Consider the following 27328-nt stretch of genomic DNA (forward strand, 5'->3'; position numbering starts at 1 on the left):
GCCATTTATTTTATGTATTTCATGTTTTCATGTGACATTCTTGTATTTTACCCATTTTTAGTTGAGTTTTGTATATGGTGTCAAATATAGTTCAGCTTCATTTTTGCAGTTGCAATTCAATTTTCTCAACATCATTTGTTGAGGAAACTTTCCTTTATCTAGTGTGTATTTTTTTGTTCCTTTGTCATAGAGTAATTGACCATATATGTTTGGGTTTATATCTGGAGCATCTATTTAATTCCATTGGTCTGTCTGCTTTTATTCCTATACCATGCTGTTTGTGCTATGGTTTTGTAGTACTCGTTGAAGTCTGGAAGTGTAATGCATCCTTCTTTCCACTTTCAATCAGGACATCTTTTGCTATTTGTGGGTTTCTTTTTTTTTTGTATCTATGAGAATTTCTTTAATATTTGTTCTAGTTTTAATTAATGTGCTTGAGATTTTATTGAAATTGTATTGTGTCTGTAAATTGCTTGTGGTAGGATGACCTTATTTATAATGGTAAATCTTCTTGTTTATGAGCAGGGAACATTTTTCCAATTGTTTTCTTGTTCTAATCTTTTAATGGTATTTTGTAGTCTTCCTTGAATAGGTGTTTCACTTTGTTAAATTTATTCCTAGTTATTTAGTATTGCATAATGCAATTGTAAATTGGATGGCTTTCTTACTTTTATCTTCTCCAGACTGATTATTCACATATAATAATGATAATGATAATTTCATTTCTTTCCCAATTTTAATTTCTTTAATATCTTTCTCTTGTCTAATTGCTCTAACTAGGACTTCCAGTTAGAGCACTGGTGAAAATAACATTCTTGTCTTGTTCCAGGTCTTTATGTAAAGGCTTTTTATTTCTCACCATTGGAACTGATGATTCCTTTTTCTTTCTGGCTTATTTCACTGAGTATTATACTTTCCAGCTCCATCTATTTTGTGGCAAATGACATGAGTTTATCATTTTTGATTGCTGACTACCTTGGTTCAGACAGCTGGGGAACAAATACCTGTTGGGAGTTGCCATGGTGACTGAACAGTCATTCAGTGAAATCCACCTTTCCCTTGGGTAGGGGAGAACATTTTGTGTTTCTTGTGGAATTGTCCAGGCTTTTAAAGGAAAATCTCTTTAGTAGGGTGAGATGCCTCAAGTTTTGTTTGACCAGGAATAACTGAAAAATGAGCTTGCAAGTGCTGTCCAAACAGACTGGCCCAATACAATGACCATGGGACTACTTAGTAGACAAAATTATTAGATTCTATCTAATGATTATAAAACACTTCCCTGAAGTGATAATGCCAAGAACCCACAGGTGCAATTGAAATGTAAACCCTATGTGCACACACAGACATAGTCAATCCCAGAAAATTTTATGACTCTGCTCAACTACTCCCAGCCATATGGACATACCCTTTAAATATCTCTTCCTAACTCTCTTCCAGGAGATAAATTAATTCTCATTTTCAACATTGATTCCTTTGTTATATAATTTAGATCAAAGAAGACAACCCAACTGTCCAGGAAACTATTACCAGAACTGATAGAACCAGGAAGAGCCAGGAAACAGCAAGAGGGGAGAAGGCTGTAACCAAACCCAAACAATAGTCAGGTCAGTAAGGCCTGAAGAGAGCAAAAAGCATCCAGAGGGAGAGGAAACTACTAGAAAATGGCCAAGGTAGGATTTTTTCATCTTCCCAAATTTCAATGTGCTGACTCAATGTGGAACAAATATCAGAACCATAGTATTGCAGTGATGCCATGCTATGTAGGCAGGTGCAGTTTTTATATTTCTTAAATATTAAATTGAGTCAACATCATAATTATTATTACTTGCCATGAGTTTCAATTTAAAATGATTCAAAGACCTATAATGTTCAATGAATATGTTAAAATAAACATTATAGGAGTAGAGGTTTAGGGGAGGGAGATGATAATAGGCAAATTAGACTTATCTGTTAATAAAAAAGTATACTTAAGTATGGCAGTATGCAGCAGAAGTTTTCAGAAGTAAGGAATGACCTGAGCTAAATTTCCAATGTGTGAGGGTACTGTAGCAAAGTTTAGAGGTCTAAGGTAATTAAGACACTATACTTATGGATTTGGTGGCACAAACAGTTACAGTAGGAGAATGGACCAAAATAACAATAAAGGATCATTGTTGCACTTCTAGGAGGAGAATTTGAAAGTTATCCAAGAGTTCACTAAACCAAAGTGTCCAATGGCAAAACTGGAATACCTATTGGAAATTTTTTTTTAAGATTTATTTATTTATTTATTTATTTATTTATATAAGCACTGGGTACAGTCAGAAGTGTGGGAGGGTGAGAGAATTCACCAGAGCCAGAGTGGAGAGCAGAATAGGCAGACTGATGAAGTACACTGCTGAGAGGAGCAGCGGGCATGGCAGGAGAGGTCTGTGTTCCATATGGGACCCTTGCCCATGGCCAGGGATTGAACCGGTGCTGCAGAGGCCGCAGGCAGCTTTGTAGCCCAGAGCTCAACTACTGCACCACCAGGGAGGCCCCCTATTGGAAATTCTGAGACCAGTATGGACTTCAAGAATAGGGCCAGTGATCAGATTTAATTCCATTCAACAAAATGAGTGGAGACAATTGCCCCTACATTGTGACCCAGGGATAGAATCTGCATGATAAACCTCACAGTTTTATTCCCTTTTGGCTTGCAGGCCTTGAAAGGAGGGAGATGAATAATGTGAAGTCAAACTTTTGGTATGGGAGATAAGCTCAATCAATAGCAAAAAATAGGTGTGCTGAAATGATTTCCTCTTCCCCCACATTCAGGACTGGTACTAAGTTGTGAAGTGTTCTTAAAATGCAGAGTTTTGCTCTGGAATGGCTGAGGGGAAGACTATCAGTTATGCCACTTAAACAAGCCATTCCCACACACTCAAATCTTACCAGTTGCTGGTTGTCTCCAGGGTTTCCTCCCCCCTACCCCCACTCAGCAGTAGCAAGAATTGTATTTGACACATGACTTATGGAACAATGGGAAAACCAAACATCTAATATCATGTAAAGGTGGGAAAGGGTAAAATAATACACAACACATGCTTTAATTCGCAACTAATGACTAGTTCAAAACTGGAATGATAACACATCTAAATAAATGGAAGAAAATATAGAAAAGCTGATCAACTATATAAGAAAACAAAAAATGGAAATGATGTCCTGAGAAATAAAATTAATGAATGGAAAACAGAAATCAAATCTTTAATGAGAAAATAATGGAGATGCAGTATGTCAAAAGATCATAGAGTTTATAAAAAATTCTGAAAGACTTTGTAAGTAGAAAAGACCAAGTGGAAATTTGAAATGGCGATTATATATCAACAAAGAATCCAGGTGGAAAAAGAAAGGGAAACAAGAATATAAAAACATGAAGAAAGATTTGGAGAAGTATCTGAATCATTAGAAGGGTGCCAAAGATAAAATAAGATTTACAGGCAGGAGAAGAAAGAGAAGATAGACTAGAAAAAATATTCAAGAAATGACAGAGGAAAAATTCAAAACTTTGGGAAGATACTGATTACAAATATTGAATGTAAAGGAGCATCCAGGTGGATAACAGACATCTATGAAACCTATACCAAGACACATAGTAGTGAAACTTCCATGAGGTAAACATATTAAAAAATATATTGAATGCAGCATGGGATAAAAGGATATATTCTATAAAATTAACCCACCAAACTTTCATCTGACTTTTCTGAGTGACTAGACAAGCATGTAGTGTAGAATGATGTATTCAAAAAACTTAAATATAAAATTTTCCAGAGGAAAAATACTTTATTCTGCAAGAATATTCTTTAAACATTCTATTATCCACAAGAAACTGAACAAGAAAATAGATCCAGAAAACTAAAGATGGTAACAGCCCCTCATATATCAATAATCACCCCAAGTGAAAATGGACTGAACTCACCAATCAAAAGGCACAGAGCAGTTGTTTGGATCAGGGGAAAATTAAAAAAAAAATACTATCTGTTTATGCTTTATTCTGTAAATTTTTCTGAGTTCCACAGGGAAGAATTGTCTCAATATAAATGTTTGGAAAACAGTTCCACAAAGAAAAAGGTAGCTAGAAAAAGGTGGGTAAAGCTATACTTATCTCAGATAAAATTGACTTTCAGTAAAAAAGATTAACAAGATACATGGAAAAATAAACATTGATATTACACAACACTCATCTATATATATGCAACAAATTAATTAGTATCAAATTATATAATTACTGCTATCAAATTTGAATAGACATTGGTAGTAACACACTAGTGTAAAGGCCAGGAACACCTAACTTTCATGAACAAAGGCAAATAAACCACACTGTAAATCATTAAGCAAATAATATTCCTTTAAAAAGAAACAGATAATATGGGATTGATAGATATTTACAGCAAACTGCACACCATGAAATGTGAAGGCACACTCTTCTCCACACATCGGAATCACTCCTGAGAATACATGTTGGATAACAGAACCAATATAAATGAATTCATGAGGATTGAAAAAATATCAAGTATCTCTCTGATAACATAATATCAAACTAGAAATCAAGTATGAAAAAGGGTAAAATGCTTAATATGTAGAGATAAAAAAACATACATACAACTGAATGATTTTAGGTTAAAGAGGAAATCAAAGGAGAAATTCAAAATAAATCTCAAAACAGATGAAAATTAAGAAACTATCTACCAGAAACTATGACGAAACAAAAGCAGAATTAAAATGAAAGCATCAATATATGGCAACTTGATCCACATCAGGAAACAAGATGTCACAGCTTTCCTGCCAGCCCTTGACCATGCAAGCATTCCTTCCAAACAATTATTTTCCTTTTGCAAAACTTCAGGGGATGCTCTCTGCCTGCCTATGTCTATGCAGATGTCTCTCTTTCTTTTATCCTTTGCCTAATCAACCTTAATTTTTAAAATGTTAAAAAGAAAAGAAAAGAAACAAGAAGAGCTCAAAGAAATTATCTGGCCTCTCAAGGACTTCAAAAGGTAGAACAAATAAAATTTGTCTGTAGAGAGAGATAGTGAAAATGTAAGTATATTATTGAATACAAAATTGTGATTGTTGAAAATTAATTCAAAAGAAAATCCAAAATATCAATGAAATGAAAAGTTGATTCTATGAAAAGCTAAGGAAATAGACAAACCTGTTGTTAGAATAACAGAAGGAAAAAAAAAGAGAAAACTCTAATAAATGGAATAAGAAACAAAGGACACATCACAACTGACATCTCAAAAATATGGAGGATCATGAGTTACAACAAACATTTGTATGCCACTATATTGAATGGTTTAGAATAAATGCATTTATTTTTAGAAATATTATAACCTCTGAAACTGAATGAGAAAAGAGTTGAAACATGCAGACCTATTACAAGAAAGGAAATTGAAACATTATATAAAATGCCCCACAAAACAAAACAAAACAAAACAAAAAATAGGACCAGACAGTTCCACTAGTGAGTTCTGTCAACTTTTAGAAATGAATAACACCTATCTTTCTCTAAATGTTCCCCCAAAATTGAAGTATTTTAAAGACATTTTATGAAGTCAGTGTTAACCAACTGCCAAACAAGACAAAGATTACAAAAAATAAATCACAGAATAATTTCTCCATTCAGTACAGATGCAAAAATCATCATCAAAATCTTAGCAAACTGAATTCAACAAGGCAGGAAAAGGATCATACTTCATAAACAAGTGATATTTATTCTAATGATTTATTCATGGTTCAACATCTGAAAATTGATTAATGTAAATCCCCACATAAAAATGGAAAAATATAAGTCATACAGTACTTTCAATAGACAAAGAGAAAGTATTTGATGAGATCCAACAAACACTTGGGATAAAAACTGTCAAAAATGGAGATGATGAGACATAATATAATAGTTATGGACATGTGTATCATAAGCCTAAAATAAATCATTCTCAATGGTGAAAACCTAAAACTTTTCTGCTAAAGTCACCACTACAATTCAACATATCACTGGAACTCTAGCTAGAGCAAATAAGCAAGAGAAAGATGTAAAAGGAAACCTATTAAAAGAAGAGTCAAAATTATCACTATTTGCACATGACAAGTTCATATGTAAAGAAAATTCTAACTACATCTCTAAAAAATAATTGTGACAATGAATCTGAAGAGAAAAAGATGGACAATTACAAAATCAATTTAAAAAAATCAGTTGTGTTCCTGTTGGGTGGAAAGTTATAAATCCCATTTAAGCATGCAGGTGAGGACCCATAGTCAGACCAACCCATTTCACATTGGTTTTTCGCTGCAACATTCCCATATGCAAATAATGGTTTTGAAGAGAAATTAATCAAGAAAACATTCCCATTATAATAAAAAAATAGGTAAATAACTAAGAGTACACTTTAGAAAGAGGAGACAAAGAACCTGTATAATGAAAATTCTAAGATATTGTCAAAGAAATAGTAGACATAAAGAAATCAAAATGTAGAGCCTTCTGGTGACTAAAGGGGTTAAGGCTCAGTGCTATCAACCCACTGCAACATGAGTTCAATTCCTGGCCAGGGAGCTAACCCACATGGCTAAGCAGACCTCACCTATCTTGCCTGATGTTCCCCTCGGCAGTGTATTTCAGTTGTTCTGCCTGTTCTGCTCCCCACTTTCTCTCTGGTGAACCTCCTCATCCCCCCACCTCTGGCCTAAACCCCAGTTCTTGTATTCATAAATAAATAAAAAGAAATATTAAAAAAAGAAATAGAAAGGCATTCCCTGTTCATGGATTGAAATAATTAACATTTTAAAAATGATTATTATACCTAAAGCAATATACAGATTCAATGCACTCCTCAATAAACATTCAAATGTATTCTTCAAAGTATTACCCCGATATTATTGAAATTTTTATGGAACCACAAATTACCTTGAATAGTAAAAATAATTCTAATGAAAAACAACAGTGGGGTCTCCCTAGTGGTGCAGCGGTTGAGTGCTGGCCTGTGAAGCTGCCCACAGCCTCTGCAGTGCCTATTCAATCCCTGGCCACCAGCGAGGGTCCCACATGGCGTGCAGACCTCTCCTGCCGCACCCGCTACTTCCCTCAGCAGTGTACTTCATCGGTCTGCCTGTTCTGCTTCCCATTCTGGCTCTGATGGATTCTCTCACCCTCCCGCACTTTTGACTGTACCAAGTGCTTGTATAAATAAATAAATCTTTAAAACAACAACAACAACAGTGATTTCATGCTCCCACACTTCAATCTATACTGAAAAACTGTAATAATGAAAACTATAGTTCTGGAAAAAAAAATGGACACACACCAGTTGATAGAATTGAAAGTTCAGAGGTAAACTCAAAGTTTATATGGAGTATTAAATTATGACAAAGGAGTCAATAGTATACACTTAAGAAAGGAAAGTCTCTTCAAAAACGCTACTAGGAAAACTTTATAGCCACATGCAGAAGAATGAATCTACACCACTCTCTCACACTATACACATAAATTAATCAAAATGGATTAGACTTGTACTTAAGTCCTGAAAACAAATTATAAAACAGAAAACACGGACAAAACACTTTACGGCACTGGCTTCAGTGATGTCTGCGTATTAATTGCTAACAGTAAGAGAAACAAAAGGGAGTATAAATATTAGTGGGATTACATCTAACTAAAAACTTTCTGCCTAGCAAAATAAACTATCTGTAACACAAAAAATATACCCTACTGGATGGGAGACAATTGTTCACACCATATAGCTGACAAACTACTCATATCATGGATCTTAAAATAATGTGTATAACTCAACAAAAAGAAAACAAATAAATTAAAAAAGAACTAAAAATGACACTTGTAAAAAGAAAACGTATGGAGGAAATGGAGGGAGTCATCAGACATATGAAAATTTTCTTACATTATTTATTATAAACAGAAAAGTTCAAATAAAAATCACAATGTAATAACATCTCATTCTTGTGAGAACAGACCACATCAAAAAACACCAGAAAGAACAACTATTGGTGAAGATGTGAGGAGTGAACAACTGTGCATTATTGATGGGAATGTAGACTGGCTCAGTCTCTATGAAAAGCAGTATAGCAAATTCTCAAAATATTAAAAAATAATCTACCATATGATCCAGTATTTAGAGTCCTAAGTACCCAATAATTAGAAATATTAATTTAAAGGTATATATGCATTCCTATCTTCATTGCAACACTACACAGTGCTTAAATTATGAAATCAATATATATGCCCAATGAGAGATGTGTAGATTAAGAAGCTGTCCATATAAAATGTGGTTTTATCTCTGAACTTTCATGTCCATATCCATACGTATATCTATATCTATAATGCATGTATCTATATCATCTAATCTATAGCTATCTATTCGCAAAGGAAACTAGTCAGCTATATATGGGGCAAGATGAATCCTTGCTTTACAACAACCTGGAGGGAACCAAAATAGATAAAGCTAAGTGAAATAAGTCAGAAGGAATAAGACAAATACCAGATGTTTTCAAGTGTATGCAGATTCTAGAGAAAACAAAACAAATAAAATCCCTAGAAATATGAACATAAAACTGATGCAACCAAAATCAAAGGGTGAGACTTGAGAACAATAGGTGGAGGGTACCGATGGACTGTTGTGGAGGACTGTAGTATTTTGGAGATGTCTGTGGTGTTGTAACTGCATCTAAATAGTATGAACCTATATGTGATGTTGGAAACCATTGCTACCACAATAAAAATAGTGCAATGATGAAAACATATGAATGGACTTAATATCAATTTGTATGAATATAATTATAATCATAATATATGTACAAATGTATGTATTTATCCTATTTCATATAATAATATATATCCTTTAGTATTGATTATAACATTGTTTTGCATTAATTGAATATATTTAGAATTATTCCACTTTTTGAATATGGCTACTGAAAAATGTGAAATTACAGATGTTACTCACATTGCATTTCTGTCAGTGATGTTCTAGGATGGTCTAGTTAACACAGAAAAGCAAAAAAAAGGAGAGTGAAAGCAACCATGATTACTACTTCATGATTATTATTTCTTAGCAAAGAATATGGGAAACACTCTTGTCATGGCTCCCAAGACTTCCTTATTCCTCAGGCTATAGATAATGGGATTGAGCATGGGGGTCAGAATGGTGTAGAAAACAGCCAGATTCTTATCTTCTGCTGGAGAGCGGAGATTCCTAGGCCTGAGATAGTTATAGATAAAAGGTGCATAGTAAAATGTCACCACAGTTAAATGTGTTGAACAGGTGGTGAAGGCCTTCTTTCTTCCTTCTTTGGAGCGCATATGGTAGACAACAAAAAGCACCCGACCATAGGAAGCTGTGATTCCAAGGAAAGGAATGAGGAGAAATAAAACTGTGCTCACAAATACCATGTACTCATAGATCCAGGTGTCCATGCAAGCCAGAGTCATCATGGTTGGGATATCACAAAAGAAGTGATCAATGGCCCTGGACCGGCAGTAAGGAATATGGAGGGCATAGACTGTGTGTGCTAAAGAGTTGGTGGCACCCAAGATCCAAGATCCTGTGATCATTTTCACACACATCCTTTTACTCATGCGGATGGGATAATGGAGGGGGTGGCAGATGGCCACATATCGGTCATAGGCCATAGAAGCCAGGAGTAAACCCTCACAACATGCCATAGTCACAAAGAAGAAGCACTGGACCCCACATCCCAGGAAGGAGATGCATTTCTGACCCAACAAGAAGTTGACCACCATCTTGGGGACAGTGGTAGAGATGTACATCAGGTCCATGAGGGAGAGCTGGCTGAGGAGAATGTACATTGGAGTGTGTAGCCGGGGATCCATGCGTATGAGGTGAATCATGGTTGAGTTTCCCAGTGAGGCAAGGAAGAATATAAAGATGATAACGGATAAGAGAAGCAAGCCAGTTTGATTTGGGGGAAGCAACCCCAATAAAATGAAATCATCGGAAGTTTGATTATATTTCTCCATGAAAACTTACTGCTTGTTAAACTTCCTTGAAAGAATAAGACAAAAGCAAACAAAAAGTCCACAACATGAAATGTAACAAAGCAATTGTATAAAAAATAGTTCTGCCTTCGTTAATGCTAGTTTTAATTAATTATTTATTTATTTATTTTTGGTTGTTGTTGTTGCTTATGACTGATTTCAGTGAGTCTAATTTATTTGCAAATTTAATTCTGCTCTTCAAGTTTTCTCTGAAAGTAGCTTGGGGATTGCATTTTTAGTGGAAAGCCTAGTATCATAGCCAGCACAGGTAACACAATCTCTAAAGCATTCTTTTCTAGATAACTCATGTCCAAGAACATAGCTCTATATTTATCAAATCAAAACAATGTTTGCCTTCCTTCATGGACATGACATTAACTCAGCATATGAAAGAGCAACTGGCAAATATAACTCTGAATCTTTCCATGTAAATTCTAAGTCCTGTATTACTTATCCCTTCCCTTTTTTAATGATCCTATTTCAGTTTTTCTGGACCATTCAACTGGTCTCAATTCAGATAAACTTTTATTCCCTTTCTGTCATAATTTTCACAACTTTTTGCCTTTCCTAAAAATGTCAACCACCTAAAATCACTATTATAAACTGCAGTCATCACATGCTCTTTAAGGCCCTCTATAATTATAAAATATGATGTGAATATTCTGTCTTTCATTATGATGTTTCCATTTCCTGATAACCTACAGAGCTCATAATCAAATGTACAGATCGTCCATGACATGTTCTTTTCTTCATGTAAGGGAATTGCACATAACTAAGGTCATAGATACTGGATTCTGCACACATTTGATGTTGATTTATCTTGTGAGAATTAAATTCAATCAATGCTTGTGTCTTGTCATGACTTATTGCTGTGATGGCAGGGTGTCTAGCATTCACTATTCTGACCTATCCTGACCTTTGCATGGTTCTGATACAAGAGCATCTGTGAACTGGCTGCATATATAACATTTGTTCAGTCTGTCTCTTGTTCAGTCTGTCTCCCTCACCTATAGTTTGGATTTTGCCTTTTTGCTGGGTATTTCCTTGTTTTAAAACAAAAAATGTTAAGATCAGTGCAAATCAGGCCATTATTTCATCAATTCAAAGGTAAGATAATATATGATGAAATGTTATTCTTCCGCTACATCACACACTATCATACCATTGTATCAACATTTTATTTGTCTGGAGAAATGAGCAAAGTTTGCTTTGTAGCAAACTTAATATGATAATTTATTTGATGAAAGATGACCAGTTCAGTTCACAAATCATTTTTTAGCATATTTGGCCTGATTATGTATTTTCCTCATGTTGGTCGAATCTGGGCTGAAAATAAGGGGGGGAACAGAAATAACAGTTCGTGTTGAGAACTGATTTTCTAATAGCAGCACTGAACAAATAGCACTAAATTTCTGTTTATGTATTCCATGTTTACAAGAGACATATTTGTATACTCTGATGCATTCATTTTTTAAAATAGATTAATGCTCAGAATATCATCAATATTGATGATAATTACAACAACAATTTTGATTACCAAATTGAAAATTGGCTTATTACTAAGAGATAGAGTATGGTTCTACTAAAATTTCTAAAACTTAGTTTTCTAGAGCCTCGACCAAGGAAACTGTATCTCAGGAATTATTTCCATAGTTGGTCTTTTGATTTCTTTGTTCAGTGTGGAAACTTGGTTAATTCTGAAGTTACACAAGTCACCCTATTCTTCCTCACATTAAATAGAGAATATTTTTCCTGTGACTATATATTCTATCCACATTCATGTCTCCTTTGATCATATTAAGAAATACCTTACTGATATTTATAGCATTAAAAAAAACTTACAGAACCTATATTTATATAGGATTTTATGTAATTTAACAATCTCAGTGTAGTAAATTTATTTCACAAAATGTACAATATAAAGTGCATATTAAATAGTCTTACAAATAATCAGCCTAAGACCAGTAAGAAATTGTTTCTCTGAACCTCAACTAATTTTCTGGGATGGTTGTAAATACGGAATTTAGAGTTTTGAGCTCAGCACATAACAGGTTGTCAGTAGGCATCAAAATCCTTTGTTCATTCTACTAAACCTTTGAAAGACCTCATATCAGATAAATTAAGTGCCTTAATTAAGGTCACACACAAATCTAGGTCTACACTTGAAACACTTCTAGCATGTTCCTATAATCCCCCCTCCTTTTTTTTTTTTTTGATTTTTAAATTCACTTTTGGCTTTTATAATTAACTTATACAAGTGTCAATTCTTTGAGTAGCAGAAAATATTCTCTTAAGATTTGCAAACATCATCTCCAAGGTATCAACATGTTTTAGAGCTAGTGCAAATCAACTTGATTCACTAATATTATGACTTACCTTGTCCACTGTTCTTGAGTTTGTTTTTGAAAATAAAGTAGGTTTACAATGACATAATTTGAACCTAAAATCTTAGGTTACAGACAGTGGCTGACATCATCTTGCATGATTTGCTACAAGAACATGTCATTGAAACATTTTTTCTGTCAAATCAGAACTATCTTTCTAATATGAGAACCTCTTTTATCTTCTAATTATGAGAAAGAATTATCAAAGGATGTTTTTTAACACTTGTTTATCACTGCTCTTTCTGCTCATAAAACATAAAACTTCAGGCCACACTTATGGTCTATGTATTAGGCTAGGTTGGAATTTCTAGTTTACTGCATCTCTATTTGCATATGTATATTTTTGCTGACACAAAGTTCCTTTCTTATTGTCTTGTTCTAGATTAAAATATCTCATGTCACATTCTCTTAATGTTTACTGTTGTAAGTAAAAAAAGATGAGTTACTACATTTTATTTATATAAACATACATGATCAAGACTTACAATGTCCCCTTTCTCCTATAATTGATCCCCAAAGTCCAAGTCCATGGAGACCAAGCCTTGGTCATTACACTTGACTCTGCTTATGTGGAGATCATGTGGATGTACACTTAATTATCAGAAAACAATCAAGCCAGTCAATGCTGTTAATTTCTGGTGAAGGAATGTCTTGTATTATTTCAGAACATGATATAAACATGGTAAGGACAGTCAGATACCATTTATTGAAGTTTTCTTATTTCAAAAATTATAAAACTAAAGTGCTGGAACCACTCTAGAGTTTAGCTACATAATAGAAAAATTAGTTTCAGGGACAGTGTTCTGCATATTGTCTAATAAACTTGCACAGGAAATTGCTGTGATTATAAGTAAATTTTGTTATATTAAAACCATACTATACTTTTAGAGTATGATACAATTGATTTATGAAAATGTTAATCTACTGAACTGTTATATTGATGTGTACCTTTGACCTTTATTAAAGGCCAATAAAGCAAACATTTGTATTCAGATGGAACAGTCTAGCCACTAGCTGACACTAATTAAATTAGGAAATTACAAAGGACATAAGCTAAGATTATAGCTTGTTTTCAGCTCTCTAAAGGTGGCTAAAGACTGCTCTAAGAGTTAAATGGGGGTGTTTAAAAGCAATTGTTTATACTGTACCTGCTACAGAGGAAGAGCTCAATAGATTTAGGATTTATTCTATTTCATTCAATTCCCAGATTTGTAATTCAGAGAAATGTACATTTATTTTACATTTTTTAAGATTTATTTATTTATTTATTTATACAAGCACTGGGTACAGTCAGAAGCACAGGAGGGTGAAAGAATTCACCAGAGCCAGAGTAGGGAACAGAACAGGCAGACCGATGAAAAACACTGCTGACGGGAGCAGCAGGTGTGTCAGGAGAGGTCCGCGTGCCATGTGGGACCCTCGCTGGTGGCCAGGGATCGAACATGTGCTGCAGAGGCTATGGGCAGCTTTGCAGCCCAGTGCTCAATCGCTGAGCCACCAGGGGAGGTCCAGAGAAATGTACATTTAAAGTAAATATGGACTATTGCTTTAATTTTAAGATAATATCCTTTATTCTTTGAAAGGGTGATAAAATATCATTTAACATGAATTTACTCACCTGTTAATGAATGTCTCCCACATATATCAATACAAATATGATAAAATTCAAGATAGTTCAATTATATCAAATTTTTTAAAAGATTTATTTATTTATACAAGCACTGGGGTACATGCCAGAGGCACGGGAGTGTGAGAGAATTCACCAGAGACAGAGCAGGGAGCAGAACAGGCAGAAGGACTGAAGTACAGGGCTAAGGGGAGCAGCGGGTGAGACAAGAGAGGTCTCTGCCCAGCCAGGAATCAAACTCGTACTGCAGAATATGCAGACAGCTTCACAGCACTGTGCTCAACCCACTGTGCCACTGGGGAGGCCTTAAACATTGGGAATATGATAAGACATATATATATATATATATATATATATACATACACAAACACATATTCACACATATTTATGTACCTATGTATATGTATACTGTATGTGTGTATATATACATCAACATATGTACACATATAGTTGATTTGATGTTGTTACTCATATGTTGATAACATCTCTCCTACATTGTTGTACTTTTTACATTTACCTAATAAATCTTCAGTCCTGTTAAACCCTAATCTCAGCCTTTATTAAGGTCAAAAAATCATTTGGGGGCATTAAAACAGAGTTATGTAAAACCAGAACACGCTTATAAATTTCATCTCAAATATATAAACATGGGTTTCAAGTTGGTCTTTCCAAAAACTCAGATTATAGCCATAATTTCTGTGCACACTCTGTGAACTAGTAAACTTCCTCTTCTTCACCATACTCCAACATATGTCCTACTCCCAAGATTCAGATGCAAAAGGGAAATAAATATGTTAATAAAATACAGTCACTAAGTTCACATTATTTGACAGTTAATTTACTAGTCTCCCATACTATGTACCATGGACTCAGCATTACTTCTCAGGCACTACTCAGATCCACACCTCTACTCAAACTACTCAAACATGTGCCATATTCCTTGTCATCTCCTCTTTCTATTTCCCTCTCTGCTGGATCTCCCTCCTTAGCAAATAAACATATATATATATATATATATATATATATATATACATATATATATAAAATATTATACATGATATAATATATATTAATCTATGTATAATGCATGATATAGTATATAATATATATAAACAATCTATGTATAAATATAACTATATATATATCTATATATAGTTAGGAGATGTTGGAATTTCTAGTGTATTACGTCTCTATTTGCATATGTATATTTTTGCTGACAAACTTCCTTTCTTATTATTTTGTTCTAGATTAAAATGTCTTATGTCAAATTCTCCTAATGTTTACTGTTGGGAGTAAAAAAGATGAGCTACTACATTTTATTTATATAAACGTACACGATCAAGGGGCCTCCTCGGTTGAGCGCTGGGTTGCAAAGCTGCCCGCAGCCTCTGCGGCACCAGTTCGATCCCCGGCTGCTCCCCGGCCACCAGAGGAGGGTCCCACATTGTGCGCAGACCTCTCCTGCCGCCAGCTGCTCCCCTCTGCAGTGTACTTCTGTCCTTCTGCCTGCTCTGCTCCCCGCTCTGGCTCTGGTGAATTCTCTCACCCTCCCACGCTTCTGACTGTACCCAGTGCATGTATAAATAAAACAAACAAACAAATAAATAAATAAATAAAACATGCCTCCATGAAACTAAATAAATAAATAAATAAACGTGCACGATCAAGACTTACAATGTCCTCTTTCTCCTATAATTGATCCCTAATGTCCAAGTCCATGGAGGCCAAGCCTTGGTCATTACACTTGGCTCTCCTTATGTGGAGATCATATAGATGTACACTTAATTATAGGAAAACAATCAAACTAGTCAATGCTGTTTCAGCTATATATATGTATGGCTGAAATTATATATATATATATATATATATATATATATATATATATATATATATATTCACATATATGCTCACACACACACACACATATATATATATATATATATATATATATTCGGCTGAAAACTTGAGCTATTTATACAAGGGACACTAGGGTGGTTTGAAACCCAACATCAATCAACATAATCCACTACATCAACAAAAATGGAAGATTAAAAAAATTGATCATATCAAAAGATGCAAGGATGCATTTGCAAAGACCCGACATCCATTTAAGTGCAAAACCTTAAAAAATATGGGGATAAAAGGAATGTATTTAAACATAATGAGGCAATATACCACAAACCCATGGATAACATCTTTCTCAATGGTGAAAAACTAAAAGTTTACCCTCTAATATCTGGTACAAGACAAGGATGTTCCCTGTAACCACTATTATTCAACATAGTAATGGAAGTCCTGAGCTGAGCAATTAGGCAGGGGAAGCATAGAAAAGGAATCCTAACAAGAAAAGGAGAAGCAAAACTCATTATTTGCAGATGGCACACTACACTATAGAATAGAGAACCCTAAAATCTCAGCTGAAAAACTAGCTAAAACAATAAAAAAGAAAAAAAGGACCTCACTGGTGGTGAAGGTGTTAGAATCTCAGCACTATCAAGATAATACCAGCCACTGTGGTATGATTTAGATCCCTGGCCAGGAACAGACCTCTCCTGTCATGCCCACTGATCTGCTTTGCAGTGTATTTCAGTAGATATGCCTGTTCTGTTTCCCGACTCTGTCTCTGGTGAATACTCTCACCAACCCCCCATTCCTCTGGCCTATATCCCAGTTCTTGTATGCTTAAATAAATAAAAATGAATCTTTGAAAAAAATAAATCAGTTCAGCAAAGTGTCAAGTTGTAAAATTAATACACTAAAATCATTTGTGTATTGAATAAATTTAGGATGAATACATTTTAAAAAAATGATCTCATTTAAAGTTATCTCCCCAAAAGTCATACCTTATGAGAAAACCTAATGCAGGAGAGGAAGGATATATGCAAAGAAGAATCTTGATATAGTTAAATGATATAGAAGAAAGCACAACGGAATCAGAAATATTCCCACTTCATGGACTGGATGAATCAACATTGTCAAAATGGCCATGTTGTCCAAAGTATTATACAGATTCATTGCAATTCATATGAAACTTTCTATGTTGTTTTTCAAAGTACAAACATTGTGTAAAATCAGACTCCAAATAGCCAAGAAATCCTGACATAAAAAGAAGAATGGATGTATCACACTTCCAGAATTCAAACTATAATACAATACGGTAATAATTAAAACAGCATGGTATTGGAGCAGCAAGAGACACACATTATATGGAACAGATTTGAGATTAACCCACACTTATAATGACAGTTAACCAAAATAAATAAGTCAGGAATATATACCATAGAGCAAGGAGAGTTTCTTCAATAAATTATGTTTGGGACACTGGACAGTCACATACAAAGCAAACAAACAAACAAACAAACAAAAACTAGAACACTATCTCACACACACACAAAAAAAAAATCACTCAACATACATAAGACATCTGGATATATGACCTGAAACCATAAAATACAAAGAAGGAAACAGGAAAGACACATCATGGCACATGCTTCAGAGATGCCTTTGTGGATTAATCCTTGGCAGCAAGTAAATCTACAAAGAATATAAACATTTTAGATTATGCCAAACTAAAAATCCTCTGCATTGTGATATAGACCATAACTAAAACAAAAAGACATCAAACAGATTGGGAGAATATATTTACACACCATGTATCTGACAAGGGGATGATATCAAATTTTTACAAAGAACTATAGCTACAAAAAAGAAAACAAATAATTAAAATTGTCAGAAAAAAAATAATAGAAACTTCTCCAAAGCAGGCATATAGGTGACCAAGAGGCACATAAAAAATATTTATCATCACTTGCAATAAGAAAATACAAATCAAAACCACCTCATACCTGAGACCAGCCCATATATAATATATATATATATATACATACACACACATGCATACACATATATGTGTGTGTATATATATACATATATGTGTGTATATATACACACACACAGAGCAAGTTGACATGCTTGTCCAAAATTATTGAACATTTAAAATTTTGAATTGATTAATTGCAAAATGCAGTGGGAGAAAATACAGAAGTATGCATTCATATTCAAAATAATTCTGAACAAAGAAACTAAGACAGTGAACATTTATATATGGAGTTGACTAGAACTTTTTGTTTGGTTGCCTTTTGCTTTTATTGCCCTCAGAATGTACATTTGATTATTAAAGAAACCTCAAAATTTCCAATCAGGACAGTCAACATACTGTTATGACCTCAATCCAAAACTGTTATTATGAACAAAGTACTCAAATATTTGTTTTGAAAGAAAAGGAAGTTCATCCTCAACAATGTCTATTTAAGTAGGTCCATTGGATGATTATAAGCAGGTATAAAACACAAGGGGGGTAGTTCAGTAATAGCATGGACAATGAATAAGACGATCCACTAAGAGAATGGACTCAGGGGATATTTTATAAGTTATAACTTCCTGCATGATGATTTAAACACCATTTACATATACATTGAATATTTTTTAATTTTTTTTTTACCACAAGTGTAAAGAATAAAAGAATAAGCTTTGTACATCTCAGTCTAGTATGATTTAATAATAACAAGTGGCTGCTCTGTATTTTCCATCTATTTATTTTTTAAATTTTAGTGTTATTGAAAAATATACTCTTAGTGAAGTACATTGTACCACATTCTTAACAGTGTTGTAGTCCTATGTCTATGGGGCACTACTTAAAATAGCCAAGATTAAGAAACCACCTCAGTTCCCAAAATCAGATGAGTAGGTCAAGAAATTGTGGTATATATAAACAATTTTAGTCTACTCAGCATTCAGAAAAGATAAACTTATGTTGTTTGCAGCTGTATGAATGGCATTGGAAGGGGTAATGGTAATGAAATTAATCAGAAAGAGAAAGATAAATATTGGATGGAGTTACTTGTCTGAGCCCGCAGACTGGTCAACGAGGTTCTCGGGGGGGAGAGCAGCGACCTGAAGAACAGGGGTACACCACGGAGGGAGACACGTACACTCTCAGTTCGGCTAAAGCATGTCTCATTTATTTTCGGTTTCAGCGGGGCTTTATAACTGGGGAAAAGCGGAAGAAGCAGGCCAACAGTGCCTAGCCAATGATTACACACATGACCTTATTTGGTGCGCTGGAGGTTGTCATGCGCACTGGACCGAAAGGAGCACAACTAATCCCAGAAGGAGGAAATGTCCCGATGTCACAGGGCAAGGCGCCAACAGTTACTTATATGTGAACTATAGAAAAAACAAAATAAACCTTAGACAAAACAAACTTTTAAACCAACACTTGAAATCTAATGATAGATCTGAGGCCTTCAAAGAAGAGGGGTGGCGAGAATAGTGGGGGGCTACAAAATTGTTTGGAGGATTACCAGGGGATTTTTCAGTCATGGGAGTGGAACAGTGACTACAACTGAGGGGGGGGGAATCCTATACTTTCTTTCTTTTTTTAAAGATTTATTTATTTATGCATAAAAGAACTGGGGTATGGGCCAGAGGCGTGGGAAGTGAAAGGACACACCAGAGGCAGAGTGGGGAACAGAAGAGGCAGTTAGACTGAAGTACACTGCTGAGGGGAGCAGCGACCGAGTCAGGAGAGGTCTGCTGCACATGTGGGTAGCTCCCTGGCTGAAAATCGAACTCATGCTTCAGAGGTTGCAGACAACTTCATATGCTGCATCTTAACCCCTTGCACCACCAGGAAGGCCCAAATCCTATACTTTCAAAACACTGGTGAGAATTGAAAATAAAGTGTTCTTTTAGAGTGTACAACTTTTCTTTTAGCTTAGGAATTTGCAGAATCTAAGAAACTAAAACTAACGCTTTGTGAGAACTACATATCAACCATTTATCATGACATTGTGATAAATAAAATAACTTCATTCAAGTTTGGTGGTATTTCCTCATGGGGACAGGATATATATTTTCAATGAATGAGAAAAAAATTTACACATGGATATTGGACAGGCAAAGAGGTATTTTCACTCTTAGAGAGTTAAGCTTCATTATTTTTTCCAGGGATTCAATTCAAGAACTCTTTTATTATGAAAATGGTTATTTTGCAATGTTTTCTGTGTGTAATGAAGCAAAGTAAATCAGAGACTCTCAGTTCCTACCCAAAGCTGGTGATCAGTTTTTGAAACTAACAGTGTTGCCAAGAAATCCAAGCTCAGCTGCCTGCCACTCATAAATCAAACATGAGACAAGATTTGGAGTTAAGAGGCCCTCCCTGGTGGCACAGTGGGTTGAGCTTAGCACTGAGGAACTGTCCTCAGCCTCTGCAGTGGGTTCAATTCTCGGCTGGCCAGGGAGATACCCACTGGCACTGCAGACCTCTCCTGTCTCATTCACTGCTCTCCTCAGCAGTGCTTTAGGTGTGTCTGCCTGTTCTATTCCTGCTCTGTATCTGGTGAATTTTCTCACCCTCCCGCACTTCTGGCCCATACCCTAGTTCTTGTACAAATAAATAAATCTTAAAAAAAAAAAAAAAAAGAGTTGGAGTTAGGAAATCTAAGTTTATCCAGTTAAGTGGTACCTCTGAGGACATGGTGGGCCCACACCCTCGAGCATCATCGGGAAGTTGGATCTAAAGGTACGAGTTTCATAAGGAAATCTTGAGGAGAAGCTGAGTTTTGTCTGGTCAGCATGACTATTTATGTTCTAGCAATTAGCTCAGATGTTCTTAAGGTATCCTGGGTTGCATCTCCATGATTTATCTGTCAACAGAAAAGCTCACCCAGGAGTGCTACAGGTTTGCTTAAGGCCTTTTTGTGGCGTTAACATGCTGTCCTTCTGGGGACAAACTTAGCATTCTAAAGACTGCAGTAATGATTAACCAAGTTTGATGTCTTTTTCGTGTTTTGAATTTTGGTTTTGTAACATCAACAAAACTTTCTGAACACTGTAGACTCTATTTTAGGGTGAAATAGCCAGCCACTTATGGCATTAAGAAATCTTTGATTCCCCTGATTGTTAAAAAAAAAACTCCATTATTGTTGTTTCCTGAATTATGTGGTCTTGAAATTATATGAATGGATTAACAACTCCAGAGAGTGACCTATACTCTTTTGGAACTGTCTTTGTTTGGTAGACTTTAGCTCCCATGGGCCTTTGCTTCCAATGGACTTTGGGGAGAGGAATTGACTCTTTTGATAGTGTTTTTTTTTTTTTTTTAAGCAACCATTAACACTGACACATAAACTTTGTTCATGCATAAATTTGAAATAAATGTATTAGTAAAATAGTGGTAGTAAAACATATGCCAAACATAAAGAAAACTATGCTATATTAGTGTATTTTTACCTGTGCAAGGCAATATTTATGTTTTACTAGTTGTGACTGAAAGCAAATCTCCCTGTTTAGTTTTCCATTTCATTTTATATTCTGCATGTCATAACTTCCCAGGCATTTGTTTCCTTGATTTTTTTTAAGACTTTTTTTTTTAATATTATTTTTTGTTTATTTATACAAGCACTGGGTACAGTGAGAAGCGTGGGAGGGTGAGAGAATTCACCAGAGGTAGAGCGGGGAGCAGAGCAGGCAGACTGACGAAACACACTGCTGAGGGGAGCAGTGGGTGGCAGGAGAGGTCTGCGCGGCATGTAGGACCCTCCTACGGTGGCCGGGGAGCAGCTGGGGATCGAACCGGCGCTGCAGAGGCTGAGGGCAGCTTCACCACCCAGCGCTCAATGGCTGTGCCACCAGGGAGGCCCTGTTTCCTTGAATTTAAATATATAATTTGTCTAAGTTCAAATAACATCTTTAGAACAATTCAAATATACAATTTTCCTAATTTAAAAATAGAATACATTTCTGATTACTTTCTATCCATATGCAAATCATTTATTTTAATGGAATTTTATTTTAATTTATACTATTAGTAATTATGTCATTGGGTTTTTTTTAAATATTTTATTTTATATAATTCTTACATCTTTTTTCATTTTTGCACAATGTATGCATTTTCATTTTGGTTATATTCCCCACACAATAGCACCCCGCCTTATTTTGACCCTAATCCTTCCTCTCCCTGCCCCCGCCCCCGTAGTGTGTCTCTGGTTTATACTTGCTTGTTGATTTTGATTTTTACTTTGTATTAATTAGTCTTTCCTGGTCCCTTATTTAGGTTTTCTAAATCCCTGCTATGAGTGAGACCATCCAGTATTTTTCTTTTTCTTTCTGACTTATTTCGCTGAACATGATCCCTTCTAGCTCCATCCATGTTACTGCAAATTGCATGTGTTTATCTTTTTTGATTGCTGAGTAATATTCCATTGTGTATATGTACCACCTCTTCTTGATCCAGTCATCTATTTTTGGGCATTTGGGTTGCTTCCATAGCTTAGCTATTGTAAATAGTGCTGCTATAAACATAGGGGTGCAGGTGCCCTTTGGAATTACTGTTTCTGTGTCCTTTGGGTAAATACCTAGGAGTGGAATTGCTGGATCATATGGAAGCTCTATCTTTAGCAGGTTGAAGAATCTCCACACAGCTCTCCATAATTGCTAGACCAGTTTGCACTCCCAACAGCAGTGCAGGAGAGTTCCTTTTTCTCCACAACCTCACCAACATTTGTTGTTGCTAGTTTGTTTGTTTGTTTGTTTGTTTTTATAATATGTGCCATTCTCACTGGTGTAAGATGGTATTTCATTATAATTTTGATTTGCATTTCCCTGACTACAAGTGATGCTGAACTTTTTTTCATATGCCTTTTGGCCATTTCTCATGCAAATCATTTAATATCACAATATTTGTATAATATGAAAAATTCCAAGTCAAATAAATAATCCTCCTCAAAATGTATTGTTAGAATGATGTTAGTATAAGATAAACTCTAGATGTCAATTGTAATCAAGATAAAGGAATGGAATAGATATGCAAACTCATAAATTCACATTAGCTTGCCTATTTTATAGGTTACTTCAAATTTCATTATCTATATGTCATATATCATAAATTTATTTCATAAACCATTTATTCGTTTACTCTTTGATCACATTATTTTATTTTAATAATTATTTTTTGAGAAAATACTGTTATAAAACCCTGTATATAATTTAGAATTATAAGTTCAAGACCTCTTCAAATGGGTTTGTTACTCTCTCTACCGCACTTAATTCCAATGTACCAATAACCCTCCACCATAGTTTATAACACTTAAATGCAGACATTAATCTTATTATACATACATGTATGTAAATATATGTCCAATGCTTAAAAATATTTCATTGGATGATCAAATGTTGTGTAGTGTAATGTTGTAGCCACTGGCCACTGGCCTCATTTGACTATTGAGATCTTGAAATGCATTGCATTCAATTTGCTGTGTTCTCTGATTAAGAAATATAAGCATGGTTATGAAGATATAATAAAAGCAAAATAGTTGAGTTAATAATTTATGCCACTTTTATATAGAAATGGTAATGTCAATATAAATAAAATTACATGCTATAGTACACATATGAACTTAGGTCATTAAATATATTTATGACATAATATAATAATGATAAAATCCATCATTAACACCAAATACATTGATATAAATATTTATTATATGAAATGAAAAAATCAGCTACTATTTAGATTAATTTCACTTTTAAAATAGGGCTACTAGAAATATTAAATTACCTAGATGGCATCTATTACATTTCAACCACACAGCGAGGGTCTAGGATTTTCTACTTAGAAGCGAAAGAAAAATAAAGGTGAGTGACAACAACCATGGTTATTTCTTCTTGGAGAACAATAATGGAAGCACTCTTATCATGGCTCCCAGGACTTCCTTATTCCTCAGGCTGTAGATAATGGGATTGAGCATGGGGGTCAGAATGGTGTAGAAAACGGCCAGAATCTTATCTTCTTCAGGTGAGCGGAAATTCCTAGGCCTGAGATAGGTGTAGATAAAAGGTGCATAGTAAAATGTCACCACAGTTAAATGTGTTGAACAGGTGGTGAAGGCCTTCTTTCTTCCCTCTTTGGAGCGCATATGGTAGACAGCAAAAAGCACTCGACCATAAGAAGCAATGATTCCAAGGAAAGGAATGAGGAGAAATAAAATTGTGCTCACAAAAACCAAGTACTGATACACCCAGGTGTCCATACAAGCCAGGGGCATCATGGCTGGGATATCACAGAAGAAGTGATCAATGGCCCTGGACTGGCAGTAAGGAATATGGAAAGCATAGACCGTGTGTGCAAAAGAGTTGGTGATCCCCAAGACCCAAGATCCTATAATCATCTTCACACACATTTTTTTACTCATGTGGATGGGGTAATGGAGGGGATGGCAGATGGCCACATATCGGTCATAGGCCATAGAAACCAGAATTAAACCTTCAGAACCTGCCGTAGTTGCGAAGAAGAAGCTCTGAATCCCACATCCTAGGAAGGAGATACCTTTCTCACCAGAGAAGAAGTTGACCACCATCTTGGGAACAGTGGTAGAGATGGACATCAGGTCCATGAGGGAGAGCTGGCTTAGGAGAATGTACATTGGAGTGTGGAGCCTGGGATCCAAGTGTATGAGGTGAATCATGGTTGAATTTCCCAGTGAGGCGAGAAAGAATATGAAGATGATCAGGAGTAAGAGAAACAAGCCAGTTTGATTTGGGGAAATCAATCCCAACAAAATAAAATCATTGGAAGTTTGATTCCATGTCTCCATCAAAACTTACTGCTTGTTAAACTTTGTTGAGAAAAAAATAAAAACAAAAAAACAAAGTCTGGAACACAAAAGAAATAAAGCAGTTGCATAGAAAGGAAATCTGACTTTCTAATTTTATTTATATATTTATGCATTTATTTATTTTAAAAGATTTATTTATTTATTTATTTATTTATACAAGTACTGGGTGCAGTCAAAAGCGCGGGAGGGTGAGAGAATTCACCAGAGTCAGAGAGGAGAGCAGAGCAGGTAGACTGACGAAGTATACTGCTGAGGGGAGCGGCGGATGGCAGGAGAGGTCTGTGTGCCAAGGGGGACCCTGGCCCAGTGGCAGGGGATTGAAGCAGTGCTGCAGAAGCTGCTGGCAGCTTTGCAACCCAGCGCTCAACCACTGTGCCACCATGGAGGCCAGACTTTCAAATTTTAGTGAAGAATAAATTGGTTTCATTGAATATGACACCTTGCAGTAAATTCTTTATTAGCAAATTGAATGCTTCTCTGGAAGCTATATCTGCTAGCAACTCAACACTTCAATTTTAGGTAGAAAGCCTAGTATCACAGCCAGCACAGGTAACAAGACCAATAAAGCATTCTTCTCTAGATAATCATGCCCAAAAACATAGCTTTTTTTTTTTTTATTTAATCCAGGGGGTTTATTTATTTGTTTTGATTTATCAAGGCAGAGAAATGGTCGCCTTCCTCTTGGGACATTATTTTCACAAGCACATTGAAAGGGAAATGAGCACAAATAACTCCAAATCTTTCTATATATACATTTTTTTAAGATTTATTCATTTATTTATACAACAACTGGGGTATAGGCAAAAGGTGCGGGAGGGTGAGAGAATTTACCAGAGACAGAGCAGGTAGCAGAAAAAGCAGAATAATGGAAAACACTACTGAGGGGAGCAGCAGGCAAAACAGGAGAGGTCTGCAGTGCCATGTGGGTTTCTCCCTGGCCCGCCAGCAATCAAACCCACACTGTAGAGGCTGTGGACAGCATCACAGTGTTGTGCTAAACCTGCTGTACCACCAGGGAGGCCCTCTATATAAATTCTAAGTCCTGGGTTACTTTTCCATTCTCTGTCTTTATTTGGCCTTATTTAGTTCAATTGGCCTACTCTACTGGCCTCATTTCAGATAAGTAAATGTTGATTTCCTGCCTTTCCTACTCCACATTTTGCCATTCCCAAAATTGTGCCAACCATCCAAATACACTGTTCTTGAACTATAAAGTCACTAAATATTCTTTAAGAGGCTCTCTAATTATAGAATATTATGTGAATATTCTCTCTTCTATTATGATATTTCCATCTCCTGATGAACTAGAGCTCCAATAAAGGGTGCAGATGGCCCGTGGCATCTTCTTCATGTAGCAGAATTACACATGACAAAGGTCATAGCTTATGGATTCTGTATTCATCTGTTGTTGATGCTTCTTATGAGAATTAAGTTAATATCAATGCAAATCAGTCTATTATTGCATACATTTGAAGACTTGGTATTTCATCATAAAATGTTTTTCTTCCTCTTCACACAGTGACTGTCATAACACTCCTCTGACATTTTATCTGGCTGATAAAATGAACATAGTTTTGCTTTTTTTGAAACTTAATATGATAATTTATCTGATAAATCAAGAACAGTTCAGTTCAAGAATCAGTTTTTTAGTATATTTGGCCTAGTTAGGTATTTTCTCATTAAGTGGTTTAATCTAGGTAAAAACAGAAAGAACAATATGTCCTGGGAACTGATTTTCAAGAGCAAGCACTCAACAAATAGTTCCAACACTGTTCTTTGGATTTATTTGTTCAATATGAAAATTATTTAATGCTGAAGTTACATGAGTCACCCTATTCTTTCTTGCATAAAATAGAAAATATTTTCCTGTGACTGCAATTTGTGTCCATATTCATGTCTCCTTTGCTCATATTAAAAAAATATATTACTGACATTTATACCATTAAAAGCAATTTATAAGACCTATATTTATACAGAATTTTAAATAAATTTAACAAACTCAGTGGGCTAAATTTATTTTTCAAAAGTTACAATATCACGTGCACTATATATATATATTTTTAAAGATTTATTTATTTATTTATACATACAAGAACTGGGGTATAAGCCAGAGCTGTAGGAGGTGAGAGGATTCACCAGAGAGAGTGGGGAGAACAGGCAGATCTACTGAAATACACTGCTGACGGGAGCATCAGACAAGAAAGGAGAGGTCTGCTGAGTAATGTGGGTTAGCTCTCTGGCCTGCCAGGGATCAAAATTTTGCTTCAGTGGCTGGAGACAGCTTGAGAGCAGACTTTAACCCCTGTGCCACCCAGAGGAGTCTCATGTGCACTTTAATCTTATAGATGGGCCTCCCTGATGGTGCAAGGGGTTAAACACAGCACTGTGAAGCTATCAGCAACATCTGCCTCATGAGTTTGATACCCAGCCAGCTAGGTAGATAACCCATATGGAGCAGCAGACCTCTTCTGTCTTGCCCACTGCTCCCCTCAACAGTGTCTTTCAGTCAGACTGCCTGTTCTGTTCCCCACTCTGCTATGGTGAGTCCTCTCACCACAACCCCCACACCTCTGGCCTGTATCCTAGTCCTTGCATGCATAAATAAATAAATATTTTA

The 27328-nt window shown here is 35.4% G+C and overlaps 2 protein-coding genes across 2 annotated transcripts; both read right to left on the minus strand.

The window, feature by feature from the left end:
• Positions 1-9070: 9070 nt before the first annotated feature.
• Positions 9071-10006, minus strand: LOC119242660 (olfactory receptor 2L13-like). The gene has a single exon (XM_037508178.1). It carries the CDS (start codon positions 10004-10006, stop codon positions 9071-9073), a length of 936 nt encoding a protein of 311 aa, XP_037364075.1.
• Positions 10007-23751: 13745 nt separating this feature from the next.
• On the minus strand, positions 23752-24690 carry LOC119242858 (olfactory receptor 2L13-like). The gene has a single exon (XM_037508306.1). The coding sequence runs from the start codon at positions 24688-24690 to the stop codon at positions 23752-23754; it is 939 nt and encodes a 312-aa protein (XP_037364203.1).
• Between the last annotated feature and the right edge of the window lie 2638 nt (positions 24691-27328).

The sequence above is a fragment of the Talpa occidentalis genome, unplaced genomic scaffold, assembly GCF_014898055.3.
Source record: "Talpa occidentalis isolate TD23 unplaced genomic scaffold, MPIMG_talOcc4v2.1 talOcc4.13, whole genome shotgun sequence".
In the NCBI taxonomy this organism is placed as follows: Eukaryota; Metazoa; Chordata; class Mammalia; order Eulipotyphla; family Talpidae; genus Talpa; species Talpa occidentalis.